General features: G+C 45.2%; 1 protein-coding gene across 5 annotated transcripts in view; it reads right to left on the bottom strand.

The window, feature by feature from the left end:
- Nucleotides 1-1,077: 1,077 nt before the first annotated feature.
- Nucleotides 1,078-10,491, bottom strand: part of BIN1 (bridging integrator 1) — a 68,814-nt gene continuing 59,400 nt past the window's right edge. For 3 of the 5 annotated variants that reach the window (XM_069982396.1, XM_069982399.1, XM_069982397.1), the window contains 5 exons: nucleotides 8,520-8,618; nucleotides 7,035-7,106; nucleotides 6,473-6,580; nucleotides 6,195-6,296; nucleotides 1,078-5,292 (listed from right to left, as the gene is read on the bottom strand). In XM_069982396.1, coding sequence (XP_069838497.1) covers nucleotides 5,185-5,292; nucleotides 6,195-6,296; nucleotides 6,473-6,580; nucleotides 7,035-7,106; nucleotides 8,520-8,618 — 489 coding nt within the window. In that variant the 3' untranslated portion in view covers nucleotides 1,078-5,184. The remainder of the gene's footprint in view (nucleotides 5,293-6,194; nucleotides 6,297-6,472; nucleotides 6,581-7,034; nucleotides 7,107-8,519; nucleotides 8,619-10,491) is intronic. The other 2 variants (XM_069982398.1, XM_069982400.1) reach the window with 1 other exon arrangement.

Below are 10,491 nucleotides of genomic sequence, written 5' to 3'. Positions count from 1 at the left end.
ATGTGGCCTGACTACTGTATGGATGCGCAGTGGGGGCCTTCCTACTATATTTGGTAACAGAGAGAGGCCTAACTAACATATGGATGGACAGAGGGAATGTAACTACTATATGGAGGCACAGAGGACACCTATTATATGGGGGGACAGTGGTCCCAAACTACTATATGGGGGCACAGAGGACACATATTATATGGGGACACAGGTGGACCTAACTACTATATGAAGGCACTGTGTCTATTATATAGGAGGTCAGGGGGCCTTAACTACTATATGGGGGCATAGAGCACACCAATTATATGGGGGGACACGAAGTGACCTATCTACTATATGGAGGTACAGAGAACACCTATTATATGTGGGGACAGGGAGCAAAAACTACTGTATGGACACATAAGTGCTATATGAGCTGCACAGATGTTGCCTGACTACTGTATGGATGCGCAGTGGGGGCCTTGCTACTATATTTGGTAACAGAGAGGCCTAAATAATATATGGATGGACAGAGGGAATGTAACTACTATATGGAGGCACAGAGGACACCTACTATATGGGAGGACAGGGGGCCTAATTACTATATGGGGGCACGAAGAACACCTACTATATGGGAGGACAGGGGGCTGAATTACTATATGGAGGCACAGAGAACACCTATTATACGGGGGGCAAGGGGCCCTAACTACTATTATATGGGGGCACAGAGTGACCTATCTACTATATGGAAGTACAAAGGGCACCTAACCACTATATGAGGGCACAGAGGAGCCTAATTAAGTATGTGCTGGAAGAAGGAGCCACTGTGGATTGCACTGTCACTCTATTTACTTACCTTAGTCTCTGGGCAGCACAATCCATACGGAGTGACACAATGATCTGAGTACATGTGACCCTTGTTGTGGCCTAAGGGCGGGTGACTTTCTAGCAGCACCATCGGTCATGTATGGAATGGAGATTTTCCATTAAGTCCCAGGTGTTCAGGACTGCACCATATTCTCCATCAGGAGGGGGACATGGAGCGCGCCACCCTGTACCATATATTGGGGTGGTATGCCAACGTCAAGTAAGAGTCAGAGTCCAACATGGGGATAACTCTTTATTGGATGTAACATAACAGGTGGACAGGTGTAACAACGTATTCAGGACACGCCTATACCTGAGCCAAAAACACAACAGGACACACCCACTTAGATTCATCTCCTTCCCCCCCAAACAACTTTTTTATTTTTATTTTTTCAAATTCAAAATGTCTGCCAGTCCTTATAATAGTAATAAAAACGATTAAATAGTATTGACAACTTGCAAAACGGCCTCACTGCATGACATCACAGTGACATCATCGGTGACTGGCCACTGACCGGCAATCTGAGGAACTTACTTTATTTCCTGTAAACTTAACCCCTTGTTGTCTTTCTTCACATTTATTATGTACCTTAAGCCCGACAGCGGCGGAGGCGGCCATTTTTTAGCGTTATCTGTGTCGGGGTGGGGCCATGGATTAATAGTGGCGGCACGGGTGACAAGCTTATACCAGGTGGATGGACATAGGTTGCAGTATATTTTTCTTGGTAAAAAATGGTGCAATGTCAATCTGGCGCTTGTTTTATATATATATATATAGTTACTGTTTATCAGATGAGCAGAAAATGGCAGCCTCCTGGCGTCATGGCGGTCGTACACCTTCCCTTTAATATATACTACATGCTATAAATAAATTCTGTGCGCCGCTCGTCCTTCCATAGTGTTTGTTACAAAATAATAATAATAGACAAAAATATATATATATAATAATATGTTGCTGACCGGTCAAGTAATGCAATCCCGTGTGTGTATGGAGGTCGCAGCAGCGGCAGAGCGGCCACTAAACTTTGGATAAGGTTGTTCCTGTGTTCGTCCTACGTGACGCGCTGGCAGCGACGTCCCTGACAGGTCATGTCATACAGTATAAAACCATCACAGTTCTGTTAGCTATAGATGAACACGCACACAAACAGTCCTTATAAAAACACAAAGAGTTAATGTCCCATCTCAGGCCTCACCGGCCGCGGAAGAGGGGAGGAGCTATGGGAAGCGGTAGGGGGTGGGGCCTACCGGGCAGATTCGGGGTCAAGCCAAAATGATCAACATTTCTGCATCTGTAGGCGGTCAATAAGGGCCGCAGGAAATAAAGGCATCAGGTCCCTGAAGTCCGTAAGCCTCAATGGAGGAAACCGGAGGGCTATCTGAAGAAGGTCTGAGTTATTAGATCAGTGCGCTGACTTATTATCTCAGAGCACTGACTCATTATCTCAGAGGGCTGACTTCACAGCACAAACTCTTTCATACTGCTAAATTATTATTGCAGAATACCAAATTACCTCAGTCTCAGCCCGACTTTCCCAAGCAGAAAACTCTGACTTATCTCAAAATCTATCCTCTAGGATCGCTGAGCTATTATCGCGCTGATATGTTACAGTCTCAGAATTCTGAGATAATATCTCATTGCCAGCCAGGCATGTCTGCCCCCTAATATATTGTCTTATACACTATCTCGGCCAGTGACATCTTATCTGAGGGTCTGACGCAGAGATACTATCTCAGAGCCAGAGCCATCTCACTCAGTCACTTGAGACAATGAAACCCGAGATACTGTGTGTGATCATATCAATTCCAGTGTTTTGGCAGTGACTTCTCAGATGGTACGGGTGTCTGCTTACAGATCACTGGGCAATAAATGAACATCTGAAACCATGAGATAATATCACAGAGCACCAAGATAACTCTGACTTATTACCTCAGAGACTGGTGATATTATCTCAGTTGTTCACTTTCTGACAGCAAAGGCTTATTATCCAAGAGTCTGAACCGCTGTACGACATCATGTTAGTCTAGGATTTATTACTACTGAGCACTGACTTATTATTGCAGATCTGGGATATTAGGTCAGTCTAGGATATATTATTACTGAGCACTGACTTATTATCTCAGATCTGGGATATTATGTCAGTCTAGGATGTACTATCACTTAGCACTGACTTATTATCTCAGATCTGGGATATTATGTCAGTCTAGGATGTATTATTACTGAGCACTGACTTATCTCAGATCTGGGATATTATGTCAGACTAGGATGTATTATTACTGAGCACTGACTTATCTCAGATCTGGGATATTATGTCAGACTAGGATGTATTATTACTGAGCACTGACTTATTATCTCAGATCTGGGATATTATGTCAGTCTAGGATGTATTATTACTGAGCACTGACTTATCGCAGATCTGGGATATTATGTCAGTCTAGGATTTATTACTACTGAGCACTGACTTATTATCTCAGATCTGGGATATTATGTCAGTCTAGGATGTACTATTACTTAGCACTGACTTATTATCTCAGATCTGGGATATTATGTCAGTCTAGGATGTACTATTATTTAGCACTGACTTATTATCTCAGATCTGGGATATTATGTCAGACTAGGATGTATTATTACTGAGCACTGACTTACTATCTCATATCTGGGATATTATGTCAGACTAGGATGTATTATTAGCACTGACTTATTATCTCAGATCTGGGATATTATGTCAGTCTAGGATGTATTATTACTGAGCACTGACTTATTATCTCAGATCTGGGATATTATGTCAGTCTAGGATGTATTACTACTAAGCACTGACTTATTATCTGAGTGTCTTATTTACTGACCTATCATACAGTGTAACACTTTCCTATCATACCATGGCCAGTGCACTGACTCTACTACTACTGAGATAACATTTCCTTATTTTCTTTATACCACAGGTTCTTGAGTTATAATCTTGTTACAGATTCTCCAGATTCGGAAACACTATGGATTCTTTATTACAAGCCCAGAGACCACCAGGAGCAAGGTGGAAGTGTCCTGTCTGCTGCTGCTCTATATAGTTACTGGGATCCAGCCCGCTGAAGCCAATATTTAGCCCACCCGCTCTGCGGCACCTTCCATTAAACATTTGGACAGCTCAAAACAAAAAAAAATTGGGGATAAATTAAAAAAACAAAAGGTGATCACCATGGAAACAGCAAAGCTGATATAACTTTAATTAGAAATATCACAAACCACGTATATCAGGTATAGAGAGCACTGAACCTTTACAGCTGCTGACCGGGGACAATGAATGCGACGCAGCTTCACGGTTTTTTCTCAAATTTTTTCAATGACAATGAAAATGACCAGAATATAGACAGGCGAAGTAGAAATGATTGGATGAGGGGGAGTCCAGGCCCACAGAGAGTCCTATATGTAATACTAGTAGTGATACTGTGTGCAGGTACTGCTGGGGGGATCCAGAATTTATCCCGATTCTAGGTAATTAGGTCGGGTTTACGCCACGTTTTCTGTAAACCGTTGATTATTCGGGATGATAAAAACGTAGTGTGAACACAGCTGACTAGGAGGAGGATAAAACAAGGATACGCAGCGTAAACTATCCATGAACTGTGGAATTTCCGGTCACAAAAAAAAAATAAAAAATCCCATCCTATAACCCAACACAGAGCTGTCCAAATATTTGATGGTTTTAGTGAAATAGTGTAGGAGCGGACATCGGAGGAGGAAGCCAACACCAAGGTGACCACCACCATATCCTAAGTCTCCCCAGACGCCATTGTTACCATGGTGACACATACTTGATAATGAATGGGGGGTACATTGACACAAGGTTAATAGTTTTTCTCAGAACATGATATCAGTGATATTTATCACTGTACCATGTCTGAATGTGGCTATGCACAATGGAGGCGGCCATACTGGATGGAAATAGGCGCTAGTAGACGTTGGTTGGACACACAATGGCCGGCTTCACTGTCAAAGGGAGATATCATACAACTCACACCCTATCTGACATTCTCACATAGCATCCAACAACATGGGGACCCTCCACAACCAGTCGACCTGTGACAGACTGATGATCGGCCGAACCTCGTCCGCCTGAGGAAATGGGGCACAAACATACACATTGTAGCATTCCAGGAACTGTATCTATGGACTAAACTTGCGTCTATTATTGAACGAAACCTTTAAGTTGACACTCGCAGGGTTAACTGTTCAATTGAACGGAACCTTTAAGTTGACACTCGCAGGGTTAACTGTTCATAGGGTAGACGTGGTTTCATAATTTTCACAGAAAATTGCATTATATCCCCGAGGTAAAGGGCGGCTCTCCCTCACTGATGTCGCTCCGTAAAGTTTTCTGGGAAGACTCCTTTATGTTGATCAAAATCCTTATTCTGAAGCCAGTCGGTCTCCTTAATGCCCATCAGCCATCCGTCATCCTGGAAGAGACGAGACGTGGGATGTCATATGGGAAGGGTTGTCAGTATTATTAGAGCTTACACATCAACAAGAGTCTGAGGGCGTTCTCCAACCTGTGACACCCCATCAGCTGCTAAACTACAAGTCCCAACACTCTCCCTGACAGCCCAAGGCTGCGGGAAAATCTGATCTAACAGGCCTAAGCTGGGAAAACCTCAGATCTAAACAGGCCAGAGCTGGGGAACCTCGGATCTAGCATGCCTGATAGCTAAGGAACCTCGGATCTAATAGGCCAAAGCTGGGGAACCTCAGATCTAACATGCCTGATAGCTGAGGAACCTCGGATCTAATAGGCCAACCTCAGATCTAACATACTCTGATAGCTGAAGGCTGTGGAACCTTGGATATAACATGCCCTGACAGCTGAGGAACCTCGGATATAACATGCCCTGATAGCTGAAGGCTGTGGAACCTTGGATATAACATGCCTGATAGCTGAAGGCTGAGGAACCTCGGATCTAACATGCCTGATAGCTGAAGGCTGAGGAACCTCGGATCTAACATGCCTGATAGCTGAAGGCTGAGGAACCTCGGATCTAACATGCCTGATAGCTGAGGAACCTCAGATCTAACATGCCCTGATAGCTGAAGAACCTCGGATCTAACATACTCTGATAGCTGAAGGCTGTGGAACCTTGGATATAACATGCCTGATAGCTGAAGGCTGAGGAACCTCGGATCTAACATGCCTGATAGCTGAAGGCTGAGGAACCTCGGATCTAACATGCCTGATAGCTGAGGAACCTCAGATCTAACATGCCCTGATAGCTGAAGAACCTCGGATCTAACATGCCCTGACAGCTGAAGGATAGGGATCTCACAGGCCAATGCCAAGGCTAGGGAAGCCAATCTCCATGCTCACCTGCTCCTCAGGGTTGTCAAATTGAGTGACTAGAACAATATCTCCAGACTTCAGGTTGAGTTCATCACTATCGGTTGCTCCATAGTCATGTTGGGCCCGAACCTGAAGAAAAAACATAAAATGTGTCAGAAAGATCTCAATATTTCCAATAATCCGTGCTGGTACTGATGTGGGTATGGTGACTGGCTGGCATAGTAAACTTATTTTTTAGATTAATAGATACAAAATTTCCAATATAATCTGGAATCTGATAAGTTATAAAAGCCACTAATTCCCACCTTATACAGGAATCCTGGGGGCATGCTCTTTGGAGGAGCGCTCTCTACTGTGCCATTTACTGTAGCTGTGATCGTCTCTGCAACGACGGCCGGTAGAGAGCTGGACTGCTGCAAAGCAACAACAAGAGCAACAAGTTATAGAGTAAAACATCCCACCTGAGATCTGCAAAACCCCCTGATATCACAGACACTAAATGTCCCTTAGTATCATAGACACTGGCACAAGCGTTCCTGCCATTCTGCTCATGACAACACTTCCTGCTGCTGTGCTGTTAGTGTTATCACAGGGACACCGGGTAATCACATTCAGCTTTCATTTTCATAGTATAGATTAGAAAACCTGACTGTCTGGTTTCTAGGAAACTCAGTGTCCTTATGATAATCCGATATTGTGACAGGGAGTGTAGTCATAGGGACACAAGGAGATAAAATTCTAATGGTGATTTCTGAAAATCTGATTGTCTAGAATCTGGAGAGTTTCTCTGGATGAGAGACACCTTCATACCCTGTTGGTAAGTGACCGGCGACCATACACCCCCCCCCCCACCCCTACGGGACTTACATCAGAGTCAGCCGCCACCGGCTTCACCTCGGCTTCTTTTTTCGGCGTTGTGTCGGGAGCCGGCTCTGAAGGCTGAAATATAAAATTCACCGATTAATCCCTAATATACCAGAACCCAACAGTCCCGACAGAAGGACAAGAGTAACGGAAATAATGCCAGACTCCGGGGCAATACGGGGGCAGTCTATGATCCAGGGGTAACAGGGCGATCTGCGGGCGTGCTTAGAGAAACGTACAGGGGAGTTTACTTTCATAAGACAAGGAAAGACGTTTATTATGTCACATGTGGGAATCTCAGATAAACTTCATTCTTAAAAACACAAATCTGACACCTGCTGACTCCTCCCACACATACAATAACCCCGCCCATAAATACATAAACCCCTCCCACAAATCACATATACATCTTATCCTAATGCATAAACTTCTCCTAGAAGCACTATAGCCCCTCCCATACACACATGACTCCTCCCATGAAACCTAACTTCCCCTTTCCACAAATATAACTCCTCCTCCAAGTTATACACCACCTCCTACACATATAACCCTAAAAGACATATCATTTTGTGGGAGGAGTTATAATATTTAGATGAGGGTGTTACTCCTCCCACAAGCATAGTCACTTCTCTAAATAATAAAACTCCTCCCACAAACATTCTTCCTATTTTAACTCCTCAATCAGAAAAGATCCCAGGGGCCGGACGGCTCATTCTCTGTCCTGTAGACCTTGGGGCTTTGTGTCTCCTCGGATCCTATATCTAAAGCTGCAGTATTAACCCCTTAGCTTCCAGCCTTATGCCAACTATGCGCGTTACAATAATCATTACATCTACGGCGCCCAATCCATGCGTATCAATTCCACCCACAACTTGGACCAGTAGATACCATATACAAAGAGCACTGGTCGGTTCTGGCGCACAGCTCCGTGTCACTGTCCGACCATACAGAGATCAGTCACATGGTAGGAGTTACCTCAATATTTAAGAATATAAAGCTGACTATTCTGCAGATAACATTGTTGCAGCATCAAATCGAAACGATATTGTGCGCCGCCGTGTTCTATTACTATGTCTTAATAGTGAATGGACAGATGCCAGACGGAATCACTGGGTCACCAGACAACCTGTCCACAATACGGCGGGTGTGTTATGCCATAGCACACATTATAACCACATCGGGGCTTATTTATTTAATGTGCAGCTCAAGTGGCTTCTAGCGGATCCTACCAAGAGTCAACCAGGACTCCACTTGTAGCCCAACTGGCGGACTCTATGGCAGGGGCTATACTATGATATATACGGCTCAGTTACAGGATCTGCATCGTCCCAAAGTCCTAAAAAAATGTTTGACAAAAAATTTACATTAAAAAAGGCGGCCAAGAAAAGTAAAGGGCGGTTGTGGTGACGAGAATGTTCTGGTGACTAATGTCATCTGCCGATCAGCCGGACGCCTACGAAATCTATGTACAATAATAAGGTCACTTACTTGGTCAAACTCGCTAGGCTGACTGGACCAGTCTACTACAAAAGAGGCGTCAGCATTGTTATCGCCCTGGTCCGAGCCGCCAGGTGGGTTCTGGTCAGGCTGGCGGCCAATAAGACAGATTGATAGAAGATGATGGGAGGAGGAAGGAGGGGGGAGATAAGAATAGACAAAAAAATGCAGTGAGGTTGACAGGAAAATGACGAGGACTATACAGATGGAGGGTGGAGTCCGATGACTCTACACAGCTATCCTCAATGCGAGTGGTCCCCAACAAAACTACAACTCCCAGCATACCCAACCCCAAAATCTCAAAACTACAACTCCCAGCATGCCCAACATTTTCAACAATTTTATCATGATGAGAGTTGTAGTTTTGTAACAGCTGGAAGGCCAGAGGTTAGGAGTCCTGGACAGCCCTCGGCTCCTGCACAGGCGGCCGCCCTCGGCTCCTGCACAGGCGGCCGCCCTCGGCTCCTGCACAGGCGGCCGCCCTCGGCTCCTAGCGATCACAAATCCAGAGATCTACACCTCCCACATATCTGAGCAAATGCCATTTGGAGGCCTTGGACGTAACAACCAGCTGAACACACAGAGAAGCACTTGGGTGGTGCTGAGCGGAGTTGCCGAACTGTTTGGGTCCGGCAGTGTTCTTCAAACCCGGATGTTTGACATTTGACTCCTGGTGTCTGGAGAAGTTGGATGCCGCCGTATGGCTGCCAGAAAAACATGGATGCAGCCAACCTGAACAGTTCAGTAACTCCGCACAGCACTAGACTTGGGATGAAGGTTTTTGGTTATGAGGATTTCTAATAATAATATCTGCATTTCATCCGTCTCCACAATGCAGACTGATGTTTAACTAGGATATAGATAGATGGTGTCTGGGTAGTAACACATTGGACGCTTCCCTCCATGACTAAATATATTCATTTTATGCCCCCCCCCACCCACCCAAAAAAAAAATATGTCTTATTCTTGTTTATTAAAAGAATTTTCTAGACAATCTCGGCCTCACACGGGAACCGGAGTGCCGACCAGTGGATTGGATTTATCCCGAGGGATTCAGAACGCCTCATTCCTGTCACTTCTGGCAAACCTCTAAAGGGGTTATCCAGCGCTACAATAACATGGCCACTTTTCCCCCTACTCTTGTCTCCAGTTCAGGTGTGGTTTGCAAATTAAGGGGGAAAAGTGGCCATGTTTTTGTAGCACTGGATTTAACTGAACAAGTGACACAACTCAATAAGACAAAGGGCCCTATTCCACCGGACGATTATAGTTTGCATAATCGTTAACGATTAACGATCTCAAACGACTGCTATTGCGAAAGACCTGAAAACGTTCACTCATTTCCATGGAACGATAATCGTTACTTATGATCGTAATTGCGATCGTTTTTCTTCGCTAATTATTCGCTATTGCGTTCGTATCTATTGCGAACGGCGTCTTATTCAATGCGAATGTTTTGCAAACGAGCAAAGATAAAAATAGGTAGAGGTCTTATAAAGCGATCAACGATTTCTCGTGCGGTCGTTAACCGTTAACTGCATTTCAACCGAACGATTATCGTTTAGATTCGAACAATTTAACGCTAATCTGAACGATAATCGTCCGGTGGAATAGGGCCTGATGAGGGGAGGAGGGGAATACCCCAGCCGGATGCCTGGGGGGAAGGGGAGAACAGAAATACCCCAGCCGGATGTCTGGGGGTGGGGAGGGAAATACCGCAGCTAGGTGTCGGGGGGGAGGGGAATACCCCAGCCAGGTGTCGGGGGGGAGGGAAATAGCCCAGCAGGATGTCTGGGGGAAGGGAAATACCCCAGCTGAGTGTCTGGGGGTGGGGAGGGAAGTACCCCAGCCAGGTGTCGGGGGGAGGGAAATACCCCAGCCAGGTGTTGGGGGGGGGGGGGGGGGGAATAGCCCAGCCAGGTGTCAGGGGGGAGGGAAATACCCCAGCCAGGTGTCAGGGGGG

Source organism: Dendropsophus ebraccatus, chromosome 9, assembly GCF_027789765.1.
Source record: "Dendropsophus ebraccatus isolate aDenEbr1 chromosome 9, aDenEbr1.pat, whole genome shotgun sequence".
NCBI classification, from domain to species: domain Eukaryota; kingdom Metazoa; phylum Chordata; class Amphibia; order Anura; family Hylidae; genus Dendropsophus; species Dendropsophus ebraccatus.
Note: the sequence above shows the minus strand (reverse complement) of the source record. Positions and strands in the feature narration are given on the sequence as shown.